The 27,500-nt window shown below is 40.4% G+C and overlaps 1 protein-coding gene and 1 pseudogene across 3 annotated transcripts in view; one reads left to right on the forward strand and one right to left on the reverse strand.

Annotated features, from left to right (window-relative positions):
- immp2l (inner mitochondrial membrane peptidase subunit 2) overlaps positions 1-27,500 on the reverse strand; it is a 122,359-nt gene that overhangs the window by 25,311 nt on the left and 69,548 nt on the right. Inside the window, exon 4 of one of the 3 annotated variants that reach the window (XM_055156027.1) lies at positions 21,170-21,254. The exons of 1 other annotated variant lie outside the window; for it this stretch is intronic. In XM_055156027.1, coding sequence (XP_055012002.1) covers positions 21,251-21,254 — 4 coding nt within the window. In that variant the 3' untranslated portion in view covers positions 21,170-21,250. Of the gene's footprint in view, positions 1-21,169; positions 21,255-26,860; positions 26,993-27,500 lie in introns of those variants that run through there. One more of the 3 variants, XM_055156026.1, reaches the window with a different exon arrangement.
- Positions 2,266-5,727, forward strand: LOC129409358 (leucine-rich repeat neuronal protein 3-like; annotated as a pseudogene).

A 27,500-nucleotide genomic window follows, 5' to 3' on the forward strand; every position in this document is an offset into this window, starting at 1 on the left:
AGTCTGAATCGATGTTTGTGGAGGCAGGTGACAGGTCTACAGCGCGCTATGCTTATGTCGGCGCCACCTATCGATGTTTTGATTAATTTCTGACCTTGAGAGCAAAAAGCCAACGCAAACCTCAGATTGTGAGATAGCCTCAGATATGTGCATGTGTGTGTGTGTGTGTGTGTGTGTGTGCGTGTGTGTGTGTGAAGTCATGGCAGACGCGGAGTTGCTATGACATTTCATGCATATATTAGCTTTAAGTTTATGCCGCCGATGTTTACAGGTGGAGAACAAATCAATGGGTGTTTTTATTATGTACAGAACGTGAAATGTGTGGCCTTTAGCAGAGAGAGCAGGGAGTCTCCAGCAGGTCTTCGATTAGATCTGGTTGTCCTGATTTTATATTATTTTAAATACATTATATAAGATGAGTCCATATTTTGATTTGGGAAATTCTTACTTTGACCTGGTTTAGTCCTGATTTAGTCCTGCTTGGTCTAGATTGGACAAAGATTAGACCAGACTGAGTGCTGATTGTGTTTTGGACTAGGGATGGGGAAGATTAGTCGATAAATCGATAATTGATCATTAAAAATTTCATAGATTACGTTCATTTTCATCGACAAACCGAATGTAGGTTGCTGTGCGTAGCGTGACCACACGGGGGTCTGTACATGTGTCTCTCTGCACTCAGAAGGAGCGAGACACAAACAGTCAGTCAGTCTGCAACGTACCGAAGCACAAATGCATATTTAACGATGACTTGTACATGAAATTCCGTGCTTTCTGGTCGGGACAAGTGGGAGGCCATGTGCATAGTGTACAAAGCAGGCAGATATGTTTTGGTGTCCAGTGGGAAAAAGCTCACCAGGACACCAAAAACATGAAAAAGTTTTGTCAGGTGAGAGTCGCTCAATGTCGATGACGAGTCCCCACCTCCCTCCCCCCGTACGCTGTCCTGGTTTTGACAAATGCAAATATGGTCACACTAACCTGTATTCCACTGAATCGTGTCCTTCAGTCCGACAGAAGTTGACCTGCATCAGCGACACAAGAGCTGGGTTAGGTTTCGTTTCTGTGAGAGTTGCGCAAATTTTATAATCTCAAATGGGCTGATGTGGCTCTAGAGTCGTTACGGTTTATATGTCTTAAAGTTTAATTTATTTATGCAAATTAGTGGTGCAGATAGTAATAATAATGATGATAAATTTTTATATAAAAATGTTAATGATTAATTGATAATCGAGCGTTAATTCTCCCGACGATCGATTAAGAAAATGTAATCGAACGTCCATCCCTACTATGGAGAGTTGTGCTTTAGTATTGAGTGTAGCCCTGGTTTAGTCTTACATCTGGTTTTAGTCCTGGTTTTGGTTTAGACCTATTGGTTGCTTTTAATTTGGAGGACGATTTTAGAGGTTTAAATCTTTAACATGTGACGCACATACTTACTCTTAATAAAGAATGCATGGATTATTTGATAGTTTATGATTTGTGTCGTGTATGATGTCCATAAACATTCTTTTAGAGGTACAACTGATCATCAAAAGTCAATAGTGCCTACAGCGCACTTTACTCAATGGTTCTGCAAGTACAACTTTACACAGTAGACACGTCACATCCACTTCTTCTCAAGAGGATAAGTCACACTGACCTTCAGCTTCTTAAAGACTCTCAAAAGAGCTGTATCTGACACCCAACCTTTAAAAATAATAAACCTAGGTTATTTTAATCATAACTTCTAATTTTGACAGTTATTTCATAAGCAATAAAACCAAATGAGGTAGAGAAGATTTAATACATTTCAATATCTCCAAATGTCACATATGCACACTTGCCATGTATTTTAATCATTTTTCTTTTCCTGTTGTTGCAGATGGAAGTGACATTGTGGATGGCGTTTGATGAGAGGAGATGATTTGTTCGTCAGTGAAGTCCACAATGTTCTGGGCGACATTGGAATTTCTCAAAATCTGACTGCAGAGACAAGACTTTAAAAACAGGATTTTCATATCTGAAGAAAACAACCTTCCACATTGTAACGGATGTATTTTCAAGCTAATGTTGCTAACTGCTAACTCGACATGGAAAGTTGTTTTTGTTAAGAAGAAAACACTGAATTGATCTTGAATTGTCAAATCTGGCACAGACCAAACAACAGATAAATATTTTCAGAATACTAGTCTAGGTTCAATGTATTTGTAAAGCTAACATTGCTAATAGCTAACTCCAGACGGGCCAATCAGAAGGCTCACTGAGAACTGAGAAGAAGCCAAGATGAAGGAAGTCATTTTTGTAATAGTTTGTTTTCTCGCGAAGATTTCTTTTATTGGTTTAGCTCTAAGTTTTGAGCACCACTGCCCGACATTGTGCCGATGTGAGATCCGTCCCTGGTTTTCTCCAAATTCAGTTTATATTGAAGCTACAACTGTGGATTGCAATGATTTGGGACTATCCTTGCTACCAGACGGACTCCCACTGGAAACACAAGTCTTGCTTTTACAGACTAATAATATTGCAAAGGTAGAAAATTCTTTGGATTACTTGGAGAATATTACTGAAATTGACTTATCGCAAAATAACATTACGTCTTTGAGTGAAGTACATTTGGGATCTCTACCACAGATCTTGTCACTGCATTTGGAAGAAAATATGATCCAGGAGCTTGGGGGAAACTGTGTACCAACCCTCCCAAACCTTCAAGAGTTTTATATCAATCATAATTTCATCTTTTACATCAATTCTGAGGCATTTTTGGGATTGGAACGACTCGTGAGGCTACATCTCAACTCCAATCGACTTACAACCATCAACGGCCAGTGGTTTAGACATCTGCCAAGTTTGGAGATTTTGATGCTAGGAGAAAATCCCATTCTCGAGCTGTCAGATGAGAATTTTAAGCTGCTTGCTAACCTCCGTAGCCTTGTGCTAGCTCGGATGAATTTGACTGACGTTCCTGAAAATGCTTTGGTGGGGTTGGACAACATGGAAAGCATTTCCTTTTTTGACAACTTGCTCCCACGAGTTCCCCGTGCAGCCCTCAGCAAAGCAAAAAACCTGAAATTTCTAGATTTAAACAAAAATCCAATTGAGAGGATCCAAAGAGGAGACTTTGTGAATATGGTTCATTTGAAAGAACTTGGTATAAACAGCATGCCCCAACTTGTATCCATTGACAGTTTTGCTTTGAGTAATTTACCAGAATTGACCAAAATCGAAGCAACAAATAACCCCAAATTATCTTACATCCATCCGAAGGCTTTCAACAAACTCCCCAAACTGGAAACACTAATGCTAAACAGTAACGCCCTTAGCGCTTTGCATCGGAGCAACATTGAGTCTCTACCAAATCTGCGAGAAGTTAGCTTACACAGTAACCCCATCCGCTGCGACTGCGTCATCCGCTGGGTCAATACGAACAAAAGCGCTGTTCGATTTATGGAGCCGGATTCTTTGTTCTGCGTAGATCCACCTGAATATCAAGGCCAACATGTTCGCCAAGTCCATTTTAGAGAAATGACTGAAACTTGCTTACCGCTAATATCACCAAACAGCCTTCCCAATCAAATCGAAATCAGTAAAGGCAGCTCCATTTCCTTACACTGTCGAGCATTTGGCGAACCTGAACCAGAAATCTACTGGGTTACCCCTCTTGGAGATCGAATATTTCCTGGGAGTATTTCGGAAAAGTATTACATGCATCCAGAAGGAACTTTCGATATTTACGATGCGACGGAAATTGAAAGCGGGTCTTATACTTGCATTGCGCATAATCTTGTTGGCGCGGACCTCAAAACAGTTACAATTTCGGTTGACGGCTTCATCGCGCAACCTTTGTCCCAACCTGTACATGTCTATATTACTTCCATCCAAGCTCATTCTGTCATGATAACTTGGGAGAGCACTAGTGGTTTACTTTCTCAGTTGACCTGGTTTATTTTATCAGACAGCACTCAGCTTTTGATGCCTTTTGTTGCTCGACTCCCAACAGATGTTAAAGAATATCGGATTCGCCAGTTAAAACCAGGAACTCGCTATCAAATCTGCGTTGAGGTCATAGCAACGCAGCCGGACTGTGGCAAAGAATGCGTCAATGTTACAACTAAGGAGTTACCCATTTCGAAAGCTAAATCTGCGAAGTGGGACAGTCTCATAATGGCTACGTGTGCTGTATTTTTTGTGGTGGTCGCTGTGGCTTGCTCTATCATGTATACCTCTATGTCGACCCAGATATTTTACAGACAACTAATAGAGGACCCAGATAAAACTCTGCTCATTCCAAGTGATTGTAATTCCTTTCTTGAATTCAGTGCGCCTGGTGGGGTCAAGGTAAAGGCCACAGTAATAGACTTGCCAAATGACTCTTGGTAAGACAGACATTGCCAGGAAGACTAATTTGGGATTACGGAAAGATTGAGAGCGACGGACACTGGACAGTTTCATTAAAGTGCCGCTTTTCAAAGTCTTTCACTGGGACATGATGCACTGAGGAATATCCCTATACTTAAACAACCAGCTAAAAGATCATATTTTGTATTTTGTGTGAATATAGCAAACTTAATCTGACAGATATTTGAATTATAATATATAAATGCCTCAGTTGTCATCAATGGTGCAGTATGTAACTTTTCTAATCGCCTGCATCGCCATGGAGATGTTATTGCTTTGTCTAGAATGATCACACAGTATGGCCAGTGCTGTCAAGCCATAAAAAAAAAAGAGATTAATTAATTATGATCTGTAATTAATTAATCTAATTAATCTCTTTTTTAATCTCACCTAAAAATCACTGAGAAAAGCCTTCAAATTGAGGAATTTTCATTTGAATTCATTATTACATTATTTTCAAACTATCATTAACGTTTTTATATAAGTATCATAATTATTATTATTATTACTAATCTGCATAAATAAACTCAACTTTACAACATATAAACATAATCACTCTAGAGGCACATCAGCTGTTTGACATTATTATGTGTTATATGTTATGCAGTTTTCCACATGGCTCATTTGCATAAACTAAGAGAAGAAAAGAAAAAAGCCTCTTGTGTGCTGATGCGGTTCTGCTTCTGTTGGACTGAAGGACAAGACTCAGTGGAATATGAGTGTTCTTTCTGTGACATGGATGTTCTGCTGAAGGTGAGTCTGTTCTGTGTCTGTGTCGCGATGTTTTCAGAGATCAGACGTGTGCAGGTCTATCGCAGATGCGGCGAGAACGAGAATGGAAATTTAAATTCTTTGCAGGAGCGAGTGGAGCAGGACTCCACTGTGCAGGACTGTGTCCTAACAACACATAAAAACAGATTTTATAATAAGGCAACTTGCATACAAAAACAGTAAAATTAGAGATTAAAAATAAGATTAATGCGATTAAAAAACGTGCTAAATATGGCTGTAATTAATTAATTGCAATTAACGCAATAATTTGACACCCCTAAATCTGACATTATCATCTATCATTGGTCTTTGATAAATGGCAGTTTTTTTGTTTTTTTTTTAGAACTAGATACCTTGATAAACAACAATAATTCTAATGCCATACTGTGGAACATTCCAAGCAAAGCATAACAATCTCCAATAGCGACAAGCAGATGGCAAATCCTCCACCAAAAAGTGCACAGTGCATCTTTAATGAAGAACAACTCAAACACAGCTCTATTCTGGTGTCTGCAAAGAGTTTCTCTTGCTGTGTGATATTCAATAGAAGGACGCCGTGTTAGATTGCAGAAAGGCTAAGTCTCATTGTTTTTGTTCACCTTTTTTGCCCATGTGAATAGAAATGAGCTGATTTTTGCCTCTGAGTCCACTGTCCAAGTGTTACTGAACAAAATGCATTGTTATGAATATTAACAAAAAGAGATAACTGTCAAACTCAGCTTCTGTGTTGACTTTTAGTAGGAAAAATATAACACAATCTACAAGGGTAGTTCTGTTTTGATGAATGCTAAAATGCAAAATCCCTTCAGTTACAGGAATATCTTAACATGTGACTTAGCCTTTCTATAATGGCAGAAGATCCTTGTTAGTGCCGTGTACAATAAACCTCCTGTAAAGAGTTTTATGAACAAAATACATTTTTCATTTAAACTGTCTCTGTCTTTCTTTTCTTTTTTTTTCTACTTTTCACAGTCACAGATGTAAACATAACATCACATAGAATACAAAAACATAAATGATATATTCATAATGTGTTCACAGTCTACATGTATAACTTGAATTACCATCCTGGTCATTACAGAATATTAAGTCAAAACACGTCAAATCTGCTTAAAACTACTTTCCATTAAAATGTTAATATATGGTTGACCCGCTAATACGATATCAATTGAAATCTAAATGAGTAAAGCAGCAGAATTTCAATTTGTTATTCCACTGTAGAGATTGAAGTAGTCATATAGCCTTGTGTCTGTCATGTCCAAAGTTTTAGAAAAAAAATATAAAAGAACAATTATTAGAAGGATGAGATTTCCTGGAAAGCACAAATCTTTCACCTCCTCTCAATGACAAAATCACTCAGAAACAGCCAGGTGCCTATTTTTAGAACAAGTCAAACTGGATGGAGGCAGTAGAGTTGGTGCAGTGTTTCTTGATTGAAGACCTTTGACCATATAAACTACAACCTGCTCATATGAAAACTCTCTCTTCTCACTTCTCTGAACGTGCAGTGTCCTGGTTTCAGTCATACATAACCCAAATCTAACTTTCTCAAAATTCAAACAGGAATTCCCCAAGGCACCATCCTTGGCTCCATTCGCTTCAGTCTTTATATCAACAGTCTCCCTTAGGTCTGTCAGAAGTCACTTTGTAAATGTTTGCAGACAACACAGATGTTCTGGTAGGACTGTCTGGAAAGAACCGTACCACTGTCACTCAAAACTGGACACACTGTTTGAAGATCTCCACTTGGCTGAGGGAGTCCTGCTTAACTCTTAACACCATGAAAACCAGATGGATTTGTTTTTCCATCCAAAAGACAAATAAATATATATAGAGTGTGGGTTGCCTTAAAAGTATAAAATCTAACTTTATGGGCCACCTGCATTTCTCCATGGAGATTGCCTAAAATGTTACACTTTATGGGACTAAACTAATCTATCTTGCATTTATTTTCTTACAAGATCACCTTTTTATTGAGAAAAATGACCTAGAAGACATGTATTCTTACTCTAAGCATCTTGACACAATGGAGACAGATATGTTCAATACTATCTATTACTACGATCTATTACTATACTATCTCCATGGAGACAAGCAGGTAAAAGTTACATAATACACCTGTACCTGTCATATTTGTACATGTGCCGTACCAGTGACTCTGTATTGCATCATATTCCCTTTCATTAAAAATCCAATAGAGATTCTCAACACAAAGCTGATGTGCGGTGATGAATCGGCGTTGCGTTGGGAGTGATGGGGCGCATTTATCAGGAGCGCTGCATCATAGATCAGGCATGTTTCAGCACCACAGACAGAGCCTTTTACTGCACGCTCATTCATCACAGCCCCAGGAGCCCCAAGACCCCTCTACAGGAGCCGAGGGAGAGGGACAGGTCAGCTAGAAGTGGGACCAAACTAATCCAACAGAACAACAGCAACAGAGACAACTCAGATACTAAATGTCACGGTAACACTTCATAATAACTACACTTTAATTAGCCTTAATAAACATGAATAAAGAGTTTATTAGTAAGAATAATTCAGGTTTAGTAACTACTTTATTCATCTTTAACCCCTTAATTAAGTGGTTCAGTCTGAATTATTCTTTATAAAATATTTGATTACAAATGAAGGTGTTGTTATAATAAAATGGTCTTCAAATGGCTTACATTATTACATTATGCTTTTAATATTACCAACCGATCCAAAATTGGCTAATTCTGTAAATATAGCTATTGATACTTTGCAGTGACATCATGGGGGGATTTACATGGGTCTCTATGGTGAATGTTCAGCAGTTACTATGGTCGCACAATGCACACATTAAAAAACACTGGAAAAGTTTGAAATGTCTGAGTCTGAAAACTCAAGAAAAAATACAAAATGGAATTAAACAACACATTTTCAGGAGCCTGTGGTCAGCCTGAGTGTTCACGGTCCTGTTTAGGAATTTGATTTTCAACAAAAAGGTGAGAGACTAACTGAAAAATTGTTGGCCAATGCTAGTAGTTTGTGACTGTAATGTTATTTGAGAGGGACTTGATTAACAGCACAAGTCAGCTCACCTGTTGGAGTTCAGTTCAGTCATCTCTTTGTGGTCTTTGTGTCTTAAAACAAATCTTAAGTCTAATTTGTGTATCAGGGCTTCAAACAGAGTAGTGCTTTCAGTTAGCATTTCAGTCCAAGGGAATGTTGATGACATCATCTGTAAAGTATCAATAGTTCAATCAATTTAAAGGTGCACTTTGAAATCTTTTTTTTTTGTGGTGGGCAGGGGGCCCCTCAACAGATGTGTTCAGGTTTAATGTCGTCCTGGAATTCAGCGTCTCTATGAAGATAGACAAGTTTAATGCCACACTGTGGAACACTTCAGGCACAGTGACAACATCAACATTAGATTCATTAAAGATTCACTTGGCGGCAGGTAACATTACATGCTCACCCTGAACTGAACAAAACTAGATCATTTCCAAATGAAATCTAAACAATTTGAAATGAGTTTTATCACCTTTAATGGACTTTAATAGATATGAAACTACGGCAACAGCTGACAGAAAGTGTCATTAAGTAATTAAGTGGATTATAAGGTAAAGTTATGACAAATGCTGAGGGACGTGTGGGTGGAGGTGCATCCTGGTGGAGGTCTGCAGGGTGGGGTCCTCTGGGTGCAGGTCTACAGACAGACTCTCTTGAAAATTGAAACTTTAAATTGAACGCTTGATTTAACTTAAGCTTAATCTTTTATTAACCTCAAGCCAAATGAGCGAAATGAGACTATTATCCACCCAAACCAGAACACTCAGCCCTTTAATTAAACAAGTCAAGCCGAGTTAAACTAAGCAGCAAATTTAAGCCATGAATTTCATTTCCAACATATTGGACTTTAAAGCATTGAATTAATGAGCAAAAGCGCTGGGACAGGAGCCCAGAGGAGCCTAGAGGAGCGAGATAAGTGATATCCGCCCCCTGTAGAGAAAGAGGGGGACGCAGATGTTATAACTGGATATAGGAGCAGAAGAGGAACATCAGGAGTCGTTTGAGGAACAAAACCCGGAGCTGAGGTTGACAGATCAGTGCGGAGAAGAGGAGGGGGATTTCAAAGCATTGATATAATGTAATGTCAGCTGTTAAGTTCAACGAGGAGCCATGTGGAGTTCATATAGAGTTTATGAGTAAGTGCTGCTGCTGTGGTTTGTGGAACAGAATTGTGAATAAGCTTTGCAATACAATAAATCAATCAGAGCGATGAAAATGAGCCCAGCTGCCAGAACAATGAATAATTCAAAATATTCTACCTTCTGTTGATTTATCTATCTGATATAAACTCTTCAAAATGTCGCCTACTGATACTTTGCAGCTGATGTCATCAAGATTCTCTGAGGGGGGATAACAGTAGGCACTGCTCTGTCTGAGGATTTGTTAGACTTTAATCTGAGTTTAGTTTTAACAAGCTGACCATAAAAAGTGGACTTAGCTGGAAATACAACAGGTGAGCTCATTTGTACAAGGCCCTCTGTCCTAAACAGGACCATGAACTGTGCATTATGTCTCTACTGCTGAACATTCCACCAAGACACATACATGCAGAACACCCCCAGAGTGACACTTCACCCACATTGCCTAGTATGAAAGTGTTGTGTGTGAGTGTGTGATGGTGGTGGTCGGAGGGACTGTTGGCGCCAAGTGGCATGGCAGCCGCGCTTCTGTCAGTTGCCCCAGGGCAGCTGTGGCTACAACAGTAGCTTACCATCACCAGGTACAGAGTGAATGAATAATATATGCTGAATGTAATGCTCTGTAAAATGTCTTTGTGACAAAAATGTCTGTAAAAAGTGCTATATAAATGGGGACTTACTTACTTACTTCAAAGTATCTATCTAACAGGAAGCTGAAAACCATGAATATTCTAATTGCACATTTTAAACACATTCAAGATTCTAACTGTGCACTATGGAACTTTTCTAATGGAACGTCTGTCACTTGCTCGTCTCCATGGAGATGTTATTACTTTGTGTTCCACAGTTTTACAGTCAACTGATTTATTTTATTTCATTATGGGTGTTTTTATTGCACAGAACCTTGAAAAGATGGACTCTGAGCGTGGGTCGCCTCTCCACACATCTGACCTGTAACTTGGTTTTGTGGAGACACTTTAGGTAATGCAATTCAGTCTTCACTGGATCTGAAATGGTATAACATACATAATGAAACCGTGTGTCATTTTCCATATGAGAACATTCAAATGACTATTTGAGTTTGTTTGCAGTACATGTTCAGCCCGAGTGGCAGAGTGGGCACTGCTCTTACTTCCTATAGATGAAATAGTGGCTTTGGAGGACAGAGTTTGCCTGAGCATTAATTAAAACTATAGGCTACAGACCTATTCTAAAGTGGAATAAAACTTCTCATTAGCAGCCAGTGTAAAAACAGCGTTATATTTCTCTTGAGTAATCGTCCCATTACAAACAGTGAGAGCAGCTGTTGGTTTAATGTAAAGTCACAAAATAAGTTTGATTCATCTGATTCCCCAAAGCTCTGCTCCTGGGCTTAAGTCCATTATAAGAGCAGCACAATGTTGAACACATTCTTTGTTTTAGCTGATCAGAGTGTGTACACGCTTTGAATTCATTGGGTCTGCTGTGCTTTACTGCAGCGACTACACTCTGTCATTACTGAGCCTGTTCACAAAACAAAAACTGGCACAAAGTTCAATCTCTTCACTGTTTGTACAAATTAGCTGTGTTTTTTTTTCTTTTCATATTTGATTTAAAAACAGTTGTCATTATTCCAAAATATCTTTGAAACCACAAGATTAAAAAGTCAAATGTGTTTTATATGTGTGCAATTCATGTTTAAACATTTCTTATAAATAATATTAAAAACAACTTTATGTCAGGTATGCATTTTTTTATTTTATTTATTTTTTATTGATTACGATTCTTTACACCAGATGCCCTTCCTATTACAACCACTGTATTCCTGTGACTGAAGTTGGCACTGCGAAGAGCGGGACTAGGCAACACTGGATTAGAATCAAACTAGCAACCCTGATCTGGATTTCCATGGAGATGAGCAGGAGACATGACTAGGCCACGTGTTTTTCCAATAAACACAGATGTAACACAACAAAAGCAAGAAGGATATGATTAATTAGCCAGGCTGGCACCACATAGTGTCTCCGCTCAATTTCATTTCTCTCCAGGAATCAGGAATCAAAATACACTAGATCAGAGGTGCTCATACTTTTTCAGCGTGTGATCTACTTACAAAATGACCAAGTCAAAATGATCTACCTCATACAAAACCAAGCAAACTGCACTGAAACACTCTGTGCCCCTTTTTTGGACCCTCACCCACAGTTTGAGAACCCCTTCTTTAAGAGAACTTCCTCTGGCACTTTACACAAAACTGTGAAAAAAGTGAAGGAAGTAGGTAAGATTTTTAAGCCTGCTTTTTAAAGTTCCAAACTGGAGTTGCATTCTTTTCTGGTTTTGCAGTGATATTTACCAGCCTCTGCACATTTACCAAACCAAACGCACATCATGACAAACACAGATGCATTTGTGCACTTTTGTTAGACAAACTTCAGCCAAATGTGGCAGTAGGTCTGTTCTGTAGATCTGCTCTATGCTGTAGACCTGCTTTGTGCCAACACTGGAACACAAATTTAGACTCGTTTTTGCTTCACGTTTGGTCTTGTTCTTCTAATCAGCGCGCACTGTGGGAGGGGCTTATGTTCGCTGTACGCAGGAAGGAGCGAGAGCGTGAAAAGGTGAGGGGCGGCGTGCTGACGTGAGGCAGATGGACAGGTAGGATGTTTAGGAAGTTGAACCTGCCCTGTGATACACGCTGGTACACGAGGGCACATGCTGTTGCAGACGAGCCGTGCATAGGGAGCGTGTGTGTTTGTGATGTGCCGTAGAGTCTCCGCGGGTTTCAAATGAGCGCACAGGCTGTACTGAGACGCCCCACACGCTCCTGCACCCCGCTACAAGTTTATTACCAACAGCAGCGGCCGTAATGAAATATGATCACACTTGTTGAGTGAGAGACAAGACCAAGTCCAAATGCAAGTCCGAGACGAGACACGGCGATCTACCCACACGACCTTGGCGATCGACTGGTAGATCGGGATCGATGTATTGAACACCCCTGACATACATCACGACCAAACAGCAGTGATGAGTTCTTTGTCTCATGTTGTGATCTCTGGTGATTAAGAGTCAGGACACTGTGTAGAGACGAAGCACAAACACTGAGTCTGTTCCACACTTTAACACTGAGCCTGTTACAGCTGCTTCCATCAGCCCTGAGGAACACACAGATTTTAGGATTTGGTTTCAAAGCCTGCAGAATATATTACTGAAATGAAAGACATCTCCGGAGAACTTTGATACTGTTTGGACGAAAAAGGTTTTTGAATTTGAAAATCTCAAATGTTTTATGAACCTCTCCACTCGCCCTTCAAATGTTCCCAGCACTTACAGTTCCACATTATTGATATAAACTTCATCTCCAGCATTCTAAAAAAAAATATTGATGAGTTAATTAATAAAAGAAACATATTCTATTTCGAACTGTAAAAAGTATTCAAAATTGTGCATATAAAAAGACACTGAAACCCATGAATATACAAAAATGTATTCCTCTCACTGAAAACTAAGGCCTTAAAGAACAGATCATGCACTCTTGTGGCTTTTTTAACCTGCTTTTGGGCAGTGTGGGATCAGTATTTCATATTTTCAAACTTAAAATAATGTCTGCATTTGGAAAATACACTTTAAACTACCTCTGTGTTTCCTGAAAAATCCTGAAAAGAAGCATGTTTTTCACTACTTTTTGAGTACTCTGAATGAAACAAGTGTGAATGAAGCTAAGATACAACTCCACGTATGCTTTTTGATTAATGTACAACAATATAACATGTATTTTAAACTATTTATGCACATTCTTATTTTGTACTTTAAAATCTGTTAATATAATGAGTAATAATGAGTGTCACTTATCGACATCAGTAAAGCAACAATTTTGTAGTAAATCTGCTTTCAGAATATTGACTAAAAGTAAACTACTGCAAGAAAGAAGGAACTAGCAAGTGCTGAGTTGAAGCATGGGGCACAGCCAAAGCGATGGGTCTTTGAACCTCTGTATCTAAACTGGAGGTTAGATCCATGTTTTACTGGTAGTTCTATCCAACATCAAGAACCCAACCCCAGAAAAACATGGTGCAATGACACAGACACTCAAGAGGATTTAAAATGTATGTTAAATACTAAAGTTTGTGTGGAAGAGCAGTAAATATTTGAGGTCTAAATGTAAAAGTGATATGGACACGCCAATTGTTTTATTAATAGTAAAACAAAATACATTTCAGTGTCAGTAAAATACTTTCTTGTGTTGATCAAATCATAATAAGACAGGAGGTATCAGACAGTATAGTTTAAAAAGGACATGTGTCCCAGAGCAGGAAAACCAGGTCTCAAAAGATCTGCAGATTTTATGTTTAGGCTTGAACCACAAAAATAGTTAAACTTAAATTGTAAATTGTTTTTGCTCACACAAACTCAAATATTTCACTAAACCCAACATCAGATTCAGTACTCATCAAAATAGATTAGGTAAAGAAATATTTCATTTGGTTGAATTGTTTAGGAGTTGTTTCTAAAAGTGACTGAGTGCTGCTCTGCTCTTGCCAGCAGGATGCCAATAACTCTGCCACTCTTTGTTTCAGTCACATTAATATAAAAACAATGGCAGTAGTTATGTAGCAGTGTGGCAGGCCTGGCTTTGGAACAGACCCCAAATTGGGCAGTGGCCTCCCAGCATGCACCTGGGCCTCATCAGTCTCTATTGTCCCGACAGTCGACAGTCAGTGAGTGCAGCTTTTTAAACAGAGCCAAGTTTAGACTGAGCTTCACCCTCACTGTCACCACGAGCTCACACAGGAGAAAAGGTCACATTACAGACATTCATGTTGAATTTAAAGACATAACCTGGAACTTTTCTGGTAGAGAACACACTAACTGCTTGAATGTTAGACATTCTATGCAAGCAACTCGGAGGTTGTCAAAAGTATCGAAAATCTGATACTAATTGATACTAAAACTAGTTTCCTTGTCCAGCCAGAACCACACGCTTTGACAAAACTTCACAAAGACGAGTGGATCTGGAGCTGTGTCCTCTCTCCCTGACCGACAAGCAGATTAACCAATTACAGAGATGCTTGCTCCATTCCTCTGCTGCATACACATAAAAAAAAGGAGAAAAATCTACTTTAAAAAACTGAAAAGCAGTGTGGATTTTTACAAAATTAACAATCGAAGCACCAAAGTATTACTTATCTCAGGTAAAAGAAGTTATATATTTTGAGATAATTTGTGAGAGGAGATGCTTCCACATTTGAGAGACACATGATACAAATGAGCAGCTGTGGTTGGAATGTCTTAAGTTTAGACGGAGGTTTTTCACGCTCTGTGGTCCAGTTCCAGTCAAACTAAATCATAATTTGAGGAGGTATCTGTGCTAAAAAAAGTCACATTCACAGAACAGAAATGAGCCTTTCCTGAATGTCTTTAGAATGATGTTGAACTATATGTTGAACTGTATGTTGAACTGTATGTTGAACTGTGCTCTGACACTTGTAGAATAAGTGTCAGAGCACATAGACTAATACACACATATGCACCACTATGAATCTACTGCACCACTGAGGGATTAAACACATATAAGGACACACTGGAAGAAAAAGCTACTATTTAATACTGAAAATCACATTCTATTGTTTAAAGAAAAAAATTGCTTTTAAAATTGTGATGTCAGAATCTGTATCAGAATCACAATCGAGTTTGAAATGTTAGTACAACTTTAATCAACACTAGAGCACCAGCTCTGACCTGACAGTGGCCACGTCTATATGATGTTTTTAAATTCCAAATTAAATAGTTCGGAATTAAAATATTCTCCTTCGAGTTTACATGGAAATAATAATTCAGAATTGAGGTTTATATGGAAAACACATTAAATCACCTTTATTTAATTCTGCTCTTCGTTCCAATGATAATTGTGCAGCAGCTGGAGAATTCTCCCATCACACTTTACGTCTGTGAGCTGAGGAGGAGAAGGGAAGAGTGTCGGAGAAGGGAGGAAGAAGACAAACTGAGTCGGAATTCAGTTTACTTATAATTTTCATTAGGAATTAAGTGTTTACATGATCTTTTTTAAAGTGGAATTATTTTTTAATCAGAATTAAATCATTTTTATTTGCAATTAAAGTTGGCAAATGTCCACTTGAGCTAAGCAGAACAATGTGGACCATCCTTCATGTTAGAGCTGTCCCACAGTGAGCATGCAAACACAAAATGAGTCCATCAATCTGAGCTCCAGCTGACAGCCTGATGAGGGGACACACGGAGGACATGTGCCCAGGGAAGAGCTCTCTGTGCGGGGAAGAAAATCACTCCAATACATCACTGGATCTTTGCACTGGAGCAGCTTCTGCATAGGGCCAGACTGGCAGTGTCATACATGCTTTTCAGAAGGATGACGAATTACGACCGTTGCTATAGCGATGAAACGAAACATTATATCTTTTGAATGAGAAAAAGTCTTCAAATGTTGCTTAGAACAGAAAGCTGCAACGCATGAAAAGAGCGACATGGAGAGGAGGGAGGGTTATTTGGGACAGTAAAATCAGATAACTGGAGTAATCAGATAACTCAATAATTAAATCACCTGGTCAGCTAATCAGTGGATTTCTACAGTAACTATTGCATTTGGAAAACAAAGTAGAATTTGTTTTAAAATAACTCAATAACAAATTTTCTCTGTCTTTGTCACATTGTGTTTTGCCCTTATTTTGCACAGTTCCTTAGGTCAATACATGGAACGGTTTGAACAATCAGAAAGAACTCAGATGACTCACATGTACACTCAAAATATGACCATTTTTGGAAATAAAATCAATTCTAATCATGATCCCTCTGCTGTCATGTTCTTTAAAGCTGCATTGTGCAATCTTTGTGGTGGAGGGTCCATCAGCTTCTTGTCTCCATGGAGATTTCATTGCTTTGCCTAGAATGTTCCATTGTATGACATTAAATCTATCTAGGATTTATTCTAGTGAGCAGTCAAAACTGACAGGTATGAAAACAAACCCTTGGTCTGTGGAACATTCTAGACAAAGCAATAACATCTCCATGAAGACAAGCAGGTGACGGAGCCTCCACTAGAAAAGCGGCATGGGGCGCATGTGAAAATAACTAGTGGCACAGGCAGTAGAGTAGGTTTTATGACTACAAGGTTTGAGGATCAATCCCAGCTCATTGTCACACTGTACAAATGTGCACTGTGTGCAGTAAACTGCTCTATATTTATTTACTGTAAATTTTGGACTATGAGCTGCTACTTTTTTCTCACACTTTGAACCCTGTGGCTAATAAAATGGTGTGGGAAATATATGGACCGATTCTTTGTTTGGCACATACCTATATACGCTCTATGGTTTGGCAACACAGTGGATACACGTGCAGCCTGAGAGCAGAAGACGTCTCTGTCTGTGCGGTTACACATGGATCTAGGGTTCACATGAAGTTGCTACACTATAGTTAATGATATTGTCAGCAAACTCAAACAGTTTATCGCTATGTGATCAAATAAGTTCTGATGCTAAATGAACATTAGTGAGGGGGATACGTCTTACCCGTGTGTGCAAATGACAAAAAGAAACATCTCAAACTTCCGTAGCCGGACATCCACTCAGACCTGACTGACAGAACTAGCCCCGCCCCCGATCGAGTCTAAAATCTGCTGAAATCCTCCAAGACTCTGACATGATACAAACAGAACATGTGCAGTAAAGCGTGGGGAGAGACGAGGCTGATGCATCGAGGAAGATTCTGTTTGATTGTGTTTTGAACAGATATTTTGTGCTTCATACAGACACCCTCCTCATGGAAAACACACGAAGAAATGCAGATGATGCAGCTTTTAAATTAAAGGCAAAGTCTGCTGAAGAACGAAATGGAGCTGCTGCACATGAGCTCGGCATCAGTGAGACGATGGTGAGATTTTGGCGACGGCCGCGTGACGAACTGACTCAACGCAAAAAGACGACAAAAGCTTTCAGAGGTGATAAAAGCAGACGACCCTTGAAAATTATATTTATATTCAGGTGCGCTCAATAGTCCAGAATTTACGGTAGATTAACGGAAACTGCTGCAAGGTGACAGAGTGCCTCATTTAAATCAACAAATATGCAAAATCCATATCCACTTTATCACTACACCTTACAGAGGGCTGTAACTCCACACTCTACCAGCCTGTACAGTCCAATAATTATTTCTGTCAATTTTCTGTCAATTCAGATACTCCAGACATGGGTTAAACCAATCAGATTACTTGATACTCCATGTGAACTACTATTACATCTATACAACACTATACAAGGTGTTGAAGCTACACAAACTGCATACAATACAACTCTGCGTTGCAGCACTGAGAGTATGCAGTCTTTTCTATTCTTGATTTGGACATTCTCTTATACAGCATGTGAAGAGAGAGCAGCTAAAAGAAGAGAGAGAGAGACAGAGAGAGAGAGGGTGACCAATGACAGAAAGAAATGTAAAGAGAGAGAGAGGGGGGGGATGACAGAAAGAGAAGGGGAAACTATGATAAACAAAAGAGAACAAACAGAGAGAGAAAGAGAGAGAAAAAGATGACAGAATAAGAGGTAGAGAGAGTGAGCCAGAGAGTAAGAGAGACAACTTAGGGGAGAGAGACAACTTTGAGGGAGAGAGAACTTCATGGATTCAGGGATCTGCTGTAAAAGATTGAACACATGATAATGCCATGTGTGCGGTGAATATGCAGTAAATAATGCACTTGAATCTGTTCTGAAAGCCCTTCATGTTTAATGGAGACGGAATTATTTAAACAGCACAAATATCAACTAAATGAGAGAAGTCAAACAGAGCGGCCTGCTGTAGGAAAACAGGGCTACAGCTCCACTTTTAATGAAATACATGTCACAGTGTCATGTGTGAAGTGTACTTTCTCCTCTGCTCCTCTCCAGCATCAAATCTGTCATCAGAAGGACAAAGTCCAGCACAGGTGATGGAGCAGCTCTACAGACCATCACCAAGTGCATCCTCTAGTCCTCCATCATGGTGTGCTGTGGACACTGTGTGCTGTGGACACTGTGTGCTGTGGACACTGTGTGCTGTGGACACTGTGTGCTGTGGACACTGTGTGCTGTGGACACTGTGTGCTGTGGACACTGTGCGATGTGGACACTGTGCAGTATGGTTACTGCAGTAAGGGGACTGTGCAGTATGGTTACTGCAGTAAGGGTACTGTGTAGTATGGATACTGTATGGTGTGGATACTACTTTGGCTGATAATATTTTCCAGTGCATTGTGCAGACAGTGACAGTTTTCTGTTTTCATTTATATCTGCCCTAACACCATATACTGAAAAACTACTGGCCCTGCAGAAAAATGTCATCTTAATATTTGAAATTGTATCATTTAAAGCATCAATGAATCACTTTCACAAAGAGGCAAAACTCCTGCATCATTCCATGAAAATGGAAAATGAAAACTCGGTTCTCAGTGGAGAGATGTTTGTGACATATTAGAGCCTGTAGGAGGAGTATAGGAGGCTCTGTTTGTCTGTTTTGCATAGATGGGCACCATGTTCTTCAGTGTAATAAAACTAAAAGAAAAAAGAAGGGCTACAAAGTTACACAGTGGGACTTTAACTACCAGTATACATAAGAAATATAAACCAGTCCTCAGTAGACCAGTATATCCGCTGATGTGTCATGGTGAGGTGATTGTTGTGTTGTACCAGTGTGTGTTCCTCTGGGTGCGCTGGGCCCAGTATCGACTCACACTCTTCATTGTTCTTGTTATCAGATGTTCCTGAACGCACTGCCAGGACACTTCACTGCCCTTGGAGATAACGTAAAGATCAACAATAAAGCTCCAATATCTGCTGTCAGGGCTGCCAGCTCCGTCACAACAAACACATATCTTTAAAGCCGTACTGTGGAACATTCCTGGCACAGCAATAACATCTCCTGGCAAACAAACATGTAGTGGACCGCCATTAGAAAAGCTGAGAGTGCTGCTTTATGTCTGAATATGAAGCTGTGTCTCGTTGTAATTCTGGTCCCTTGCAGAGGGACCAGAATTTGCTCAAACGAGCAAAAACAACCCAATAATTAAATAAGAAATGGTGTAAGAGCAATGTGTGCTTGTGCTTTGAGATGGCCTCAATATTTTTTTAAAGATGGAACAAGATGCGAAGACTTGCCATATTTTTCGGGCTGTCGACTGCAGAAAGAGCTGCTGTCCTGTGTGTATCATGTCAGTGTCTTGTAGGATTTCAGCAGATTTCAGGCTCTTCCAGGGGGCGGGGCTAGTTGTATCAATCAGGTATGGGTAGATGTCCAGCTACTGAAGTTTGAGACATTTCTTCTCATCATTTGCACATTAGTTATTAAGACGTATCTCACGCACTAATGTTCATCTAGCATCATAACTTATTTTACCACACGGTGATAAACTGTTAATCAGATTCTGCAGATTACAAGCTGCAAGAAGTGAAATATGCAGCAGAAAATAGTAATCGAGCAGCAAAAAGAAAGTTTGGAGTGAGTGAGAAACTTGTGAGGGGCTGGTGAAAAGTGGAGGATATGCAATGAAGAAAACAAAGCTCATCGTGGACTAAAAGACAGATTTAGCTAGAGTTGGCAGAGTTGCTCAGAAGTGACAACGAGGATGAAGAATTCAAAGGATTTAGTGATTTGGAGTGAGATGGAGAGTTCTGTTCTGTTGTTTATGCTATAGTTATCTGAATAACTTTTCTTTTGTGACGTTAACAGTCTGTTATTCTCTATTTTATTGTTTTTACTAGAACTTGCCTTTCAAGATGAAATGTTGTTTCCTGGTCTCTGATTTTATAAAACAAATTTCCCCCCAAAAATGTGACTTATATGTTTTTTTCTTCTTCATTATGCATTTTTTGGCTGGTGCTTCTTATACTCAGGAGCGACTCATAGTCTGGAAAATATGGTACTTGAGAGCTGCTTTGCAAGATTTTATTGTTAAAGGACGCATATTACTTTATTTTCTGATCTATGTTCCAATGTTCCTCATCACAAACAGACCTGCATTTGTGTTTTGTTTCAGTCACACATGTTTGAGTACCGTATTTTCTGAGCTATAGGGTGTGCTCTTAAGCCTCCAACCCCATCAAAAAATGGCTGTGCGCCACACAATCCAGTAAACCACAAGCCGCACCACCCGCAGAACACACAAAAACACACGGAGCAGACAGCGACCGCACAGCGAAACACACCCACAGACACACTCATCACTCCACGCAGACGAGGAACGAAACGGAGGAACGAACCGAAAAAGCGACGAGTACAATGTGCCACTTCTAGACACAACTGAACAACTGAGTCACTGCGAACACACCGACAATCCGTTGGTCCCAGACAGCACCCTCCCTACACGCCACAACTGAACAAAGCCCAGAGTCACCGTGAACGAACAAACAAACAAAACCACTCACCCATCACACTGTTGGGTTTTGTTTAAAGTCCAGTGTGGTTTATTTGTGAAAAAAGTTCAAAAATAGACAATTTAATGACAGTGCGTTTTATAATTCAGAGCGCCTAATAGTGCAGAAAATACGGCCACCCTTTACTGTTACTCTACATCTCCAAAGCTTAAAATGCTCTCCACCCTAACATCTCGTGGAGTATATTTTTCAAGTTAACAGCTCCTTTTTCCTTACATGATAAAAGCTTAATATGGGCCCTTTAATACAAAAAAGATGCCTTATTTTATCTTACTGTGTAACTGACTTGGATCATTGTTAAAGAGAAGGATAAACCAGTATTCTACAGACAGAACACAGTTGTCTGGCTCCTCTTGCTCCTCTTCCTCTTGGCCCTGTTAAACGGTCTCTCTCAGGTCTAGCACGGGGTCTGATCCTCGTGGCCTGGTTTAGGTCTGATTCTTGTGGCCTGGTTTAGGTCCGGTGCAGAGTCCTGACCCAGTTTTAGACCAAACCTCGAGACTGTCTCCCTGTTTATCTGCAGAGGTGACACACAGAGATGATTCAGAGCCAGAGGGAACAATGCAGACTTTACTGTAGAGATAAAGACAGAAGCAGGACACATCCAAAAAGAGTTTAAAGAAGACATAAGAGGGCCAGGCCATGTGACAAAACTCTATTCCTTGACCACGATTGTTGATTGCATTTCCTTCTTTAATCATAATTTCCTGAACATAAACAATACAAACTTTTAATTAAAACTAAAAAAGGTAATTTATTCCTCCCAAGTTTAAACTTTGCTCCAAACCCTGCTCTTACTGAAGAGGATTAGCGGCAGATGTCTCAATTAAAAGACCTCAGACAATCACTGACTGAATGACTGAAACTCAATTAAAATGTGATTAATTGCTATATTATTTTAAATACCAGAAAAATACCTGAGGATCCAAGAAAAGAAAAAAGGCCTATCACATATGTTTGGGTAATTTAGTGATCTATCCTGGGCCGTATTCAAACCCTTCTTATGGTTACTTGTAAGATTGTGTGCAATCCTCCGTCCACAAGCCTACATCATCCATGCTCCATCTGACAATTTTCCATATATATATATATATATATATATATATATATATATATATATATATATATATATATATATATATATATATATATATATATATAAAAAGCCAAAAATCTAAACACTACAACTTCACCAATCTGGTGCGATACAAAGTCCTATCATTAGCCGCACCCTGATTGTGACATCGCTCTGCAGGGAGAGAGAGAGAGCAAAGGGAGGGGGATACTCACAGTGCCAAAGAAAGAAAAAGAAACATGTTAATGTGATGTTTTCTGTGAACAAGGCCTTTTCAAAACAAAAGGTAACATGGTGATCTAAATACGGTGTGTGTTAATGGTTAATACAGAAGTGTCAGATTCCCTCTTTAAAGTACATAAGGGAGAGTTATGGTCTTTTCCATGTTTGATATACATCCAGCACAAACAGTGAGAGGTTTGCTTGATACATTGGAGCTTGAAGATTTGAAAGTAAAGCTGCAGAGTCCCTCAGGTCTCCACAGGGGGCCACTGATGATGGGAGCAGGTCTGCAGTCCATCCTCACCACTGAAAGAGCCACTCGACTGCAAGGAACACTTTCTATGAGCAGTCAGAAGGGAGAAAACTGCAATGTTTTATTCTAATAACAGGTAAAACGTTCAGTCAGGGCTGTGTGATTAATCAGAGTTCAATCATGAATTGAGATGAAAAGGAAGATTGCGATGATCAGCTTGGGGTATTTTTACATTTTGTGCTTAAGGGCCCAAATTACACTATTGTCTGATCTATATTATAATATTGTTTCCTCATCAAAAGCACACCGGTGTTTTGTTTCAGTTTCTTTGTGTTTGTTTCACACATCTTTAATACACAAACTGTGCAGATTTTGGCTCAGTTCTTCTCTCAAACTGAAAATACTCCACCTTGTGATGTCATGTGGCAATACAGGAAGTGCTCCAGTGTGTTTTTAAACTCCATACATCTTCACTAGATTCATTTGGATGATGATTGCCCATCTCAACTGAACTAAAGGTAAAAAGAGCTGTTAACTTGATAACTACCACCTCATGACATCACAAGGTGGAACAGAGCATTTTGAGCTTTGGAGATGTAGACAGACTTATAATAAAGGGGTTACTCAAACGCAACTCCAGGCATGATTTTGATGAGGTGTAATACAATCTCTTTAAATAACATCTGTCATCTATGTGAATTTTAAAACTTTATTAACTCTGTACTAAAGGGCTCCACAATTACAAAATACAGGGTTAGAAGTTCATTTAATGCAGAATAAATACAACAACTAGTACAAGAAGGTTTTGCGGTTTGTGAGGGAAATGATGGCACTTAAAAACTGCAGTGATTTTCTTACTGCGTTCATTCAAAAATTGTCACTTTGACTGGATTGTGATGAACCGTGCAGCCCTGTAGTCTGGACCATTCTTCATGAGATATTTGACTGACATTTTGTGAAGTCCTTAAACACAAAGTAATTTCCATTCAAGTGCTGATCTCCTGAGGGTTACATGTTTGTTTCTGCAAGTGTGTGGTGTGTGTGGTGTTCTGGTGTGTGGTTTGTGTGGTGTTCTGGTGTGTGGTGTGTGTGGTCGGTGTGGTGTTCTGGTGTGTGGTTTGTGTGGTGTTCTGGTGTGTGGTGTTCTGGTGTGTGGTTTGTGTGGTGTTCTGGTGTGTGGTGTTCTGGTGTGTGTGGTATGTGTGGTGTTCTGGTGTGTGGTTTGTGTGGTTGGTGTGGTGTTCTGGTGTGTGGTTTGTGTGGTTTGTGTAGTTTGTGTGGTGTGTGTGGTGTTCTGGTGTGTAGTTTGTGTGGTGTGTGTGGTTTGTGTGGTGTGTGTGGTGTGTGTGGTTTGTGTGGTTTGTGTGGTTTGTGTGGTGTGTGTGGTTTGTGTGGTGTGTGTGGTTTGTGTGGTTTGTGTAGTTTGTGTGGTGTGTGTGGTTTGTGTAGTTTGTGTGGTTTGTGTGGTGTGTGTGGTGTTCTGGTGTGTAGTTTGTGTGGTGTATGTGGTTTGTGTGGTTTGTGTGGTGTATGTGGTTTGTGTGGTGTGTGTGGTTTGTGTGGTGTGTGTGGTGTTCTGGTGTGTAGTTTGTGTGGTGTGTGTGGTTTGTGTGGTGTGTGTGGTTTGTGTGGTGTGTGTAGTTGGTGTGATGTTGTGATGTGTGGTTTGTGTGGTTTGTGTGGTGTGCGTGGTTTTGTAGTTGGTGTGATGTTGTGATGTGTGGTTTGTGTGGTTTGTGTGGTGTTGTGGTGTTCTGGTGTGTAGTTTGTGTGGTGTGTGTGGTTTGTGTGGAGTTGTGGTGTTCTGGTGTGTAGTTTGTGTGGTGTGTGTGGTTTGTGTGGTGTGTGTGGTTTGTGTGGTGTGTGTAGTTGGTGTGATGTTGTGATGTGTGATTTGTGTGGTGTGTGTGATTTGTGTGGTGTGTGTAGTTGGTGTGATGTTGTGATGTGTGGTGTGTGTGGTTTGTGTGGTGTTGTGATGTGTGATTTGTGTGGTGTGTGTGGTTTGTGTGGTGTGTGTAGTTGGTGTGATGTTGTGATGTGTGATTTGTGTGGTGTGTGTGGTTTGTGTGGTGTTCTGGTGTGTAGTTTGTGTGGTGTGTGTGGTTTGTGTGGTGTGTGTGGTGTGTGTGGTTTGTGTGGTTTGTGTGGTGTGTGTGGTTTTGTAGTTGGTGTGATGTTGTGATGTGTGGTTTGTGCGGTCAGTGTGATGTGGTGTTCTGGATACGTTCACCACGGTGGAGTCATAAATTGCAGACGTGTTGTGGATGTCGGCCTGGATGCCCGGGGGCGAGTGGAGAGCTTGGCCAGTCTCCTGGTTTCTTGTAGATGGTAAAGATGAAGTTTGCAGTGATTCACAAGGACAGCCCCAGGAAGCGATAGAAAGAGATACATACAGAGATTTAAGAGCTTGTTTAAAAGCGGGCAGAGCAGAGGAGGTCATTTAGAAAAAATACACTATAGTTGCCTTAGATCCTAATAAGCATAACCAGTGGCTTCAGAGGATGAAAGTATTTTTACTGGTTAAAGGTCAAAATGGAAGCCAGGCATAGAACATGATTTCAACAAATAGTACTGGGATTATGCCTATGTATTAAAATGTATTCATGTAAATAATACCACATAGCATATATTTTCTTACGTACCTTGAAATGGACTTGGTTCATAGTCCAGTGAGCTTCATTTGGTCATCCGATAAGGAAGGTTTAGTTTGTTTTCATACCTAACAGTTTCGACTGCTCACTGGCAGTCTTCTTCAGAGTGGTCAGGTGATGTTTCTGTGACATCACCAGCTAATTTACACAGTTTTTGGTGTTGACTTCCTACTACTGGAAGCAGGATGACAGCGCCATCTGCAGACTTCATCAGGACAGTATCCCAGGTGTGAGAGAGTAAAAAGTCCCCCTCATTCCAGATTGCCATCTTAATACAGCAACAGTTTGTTGTCCTCTGTCCCAGTGATGTTTGCTCTGTCCCAGTCCATGATGTGGTTCTCAGTGGGAAACCACAGCTTACTGTCCTGAGGAAGTGGGACCTGTATAAATCAGCTGACTGGACACGTCACAGTATCACATGATCACTCCGAGGAAGAGCACTAGTGACCAGTCGAATCTGTCAGGTATGAAAACAAACTCTTGGTGTGACAAAAGAATCTAGTAAAATAAATGGGCTTGCTTTAATGCTAAAGGTGCACTGTGTAGCTCTTGTCTCCATGGAGATGTTATTGCTTTGTCTATAATGTTCAACAGTACAACATTAAACTCATCAAGTGATGACACTGGGCCGAGTTACAGATCAGACTGGTGGAGAGACGACTTCACTAATAGTAAAAATTCTTAAACTTTTTCAGTTAGAAAATAAGTAAATAATATGCTCGGTAGTGCCATTTGATTGTCTCCATGGAGATAGCAGTTGGTGAATCCTCCACTAAAAATGTTATGTAATGCACCTTTTATAGTATATAGGTGGTTGGAAAAGTATAAAATGTATCCTGTTTAAAGAGGAGGCATTTTACTTCTATTGAGGCATTAACTACTAACACACGACATATTTAGATCACCATGTTACCTTTTATTGTTTTGAAAATGTTAGATTCACCAAAAACAAAGTATTAACATAACATTCACTTTCATTTGAAATCACTCAAACATGCATGGACAGCATCTAAAACCTCTTCAGGCAGGTTTCTGATGAGAGAGCACCACATGGCAGAAAGCTGCAATAAGTCCATTTACTATTCCTGTATTCTCCTCCTCAACTGTGACTGGGCTTTGTCCAATTGGACTTGTCCAATTATTTGTAGTCTGTCGGAGCAGGAGGCCGAGTCAGACCAGAGCTGATCCACAGGACTCCAGCACCCTCCTGCACCCTCCTGCACCCCTCCTCTACACCTCCTCCACCTCCTGCACCCTCCTGCACACCACCTCCACCCCTTCTCCACACCTCCTGCACCCCTCCTCTACACCTCCTCCACCCCTCCTCTACACCTCCTCCACCCCTCCTGCACCCTCCTCCACCCCTCCTGCACCCTCCTGCACCCCTCCTCTACCCCTCCTCCTACACCCCTCCTCTACACCTCCTCCACCCTCCTCCACCCCTCCTGCACCCCTCCTCTACACCTCCTCCACCCCCTCCTCCACCCCTCCTGCACCCTCCTCTACACCTCCTCCACCCCTCCTCTACACCTCCTCCACCCCTCCTGCACCCCTCCTCTACACCTCCTCACCCCTCCTCTACACCTCCTGCACCCCTCCTCTACACCTCCTCCACCCCTCCTCTACACCTCCTGCACCCCTCCTCTACACCTCCTCCACCCCTCTCTACACCTCCCCCACCTCCTGCACCTCCTGCACACCACCTCCACCCCTTCTCCACACCTCCTGCACCCCTCCTCTACACCTCCTCCACCCCTCCTGCACCCTCCTGCACCCCTCCTCTACCCCTCCTCCTCCACACCTCCTCCACACCTCCTCCACCCCTCCTACACCCTCCTGCACACCTCCTGCACACCTCCTGCACACCTCCTGCACACCTCCTGCACACCTCCCGTGAATCCCAGTTGTGCAGAATTCATCAGGACCAGCACTGCACAATCATATTCTCTTCAATCTATTTTTCCTTTTCACATAAAATTTGTGGTTTTCAATTTTGTATGGAAGTTGAACAAGCAGTCATGAGGGAGAGGGGGAGATGTCTTCTGAAACAACTGCCAATCAAAACAAGAAAACATGAGATAGATATAGACCATGTTTTGAACAAAATGTATCAAAAAACCTCTTGCGAGAGCTGAGACTACAGAAACATGGGTCACAAATGCTCCATGAATTTGAACAAAATGCAACAATTATCCCAGTACAGATACTGTATATTGTATAAGCGGCTCTGGAGGACATAAGTCTGCTAGGTTCTGTCTGCATAAGAGTTTTATTGTCTGATAACCAGAAAGGACAAGTTAGCATGCGAGTTCAGCAAAAAAATGTTGTGGTGTCACAAAAATAAAGCGCTTGTAAACTCATCACTGTTATGCAGCATGCATAAGGTAAGTGAGGAATAACTTTGGAGCACTGCAGAAAAGTTCTGTATGGACTACTAAGTTCATATCAGATTTAAGAGGCAACAAATTCCCCATTCCCAGTTTGACCAGAACCACCACAACAAAAGGTGAACAAAATGTGGTTTAGTATTTAGAGGAAAAAGTGGACAGGGCTGAATAT

Source organism: Boleophthalmus pectinirostris, unplaced genomic scaffold (assembly GCF_026225935.1).
Source record: "Boleophthalmus pectinirostris isolate CB_2022bp ecotype Guang Dong unplaced genomic scaffold, ASM2622593v1 HiC_scaffold_2, whole genome shotgun sequence".
Taxonomy (NCBI): domain Eukaryota; kingdom Metazoa; phylum Chordata; class Actinopteri; order Gobiiformes; family Gobiidae; genus Boleophthalmus; species Boleophthalmus pectinirostris.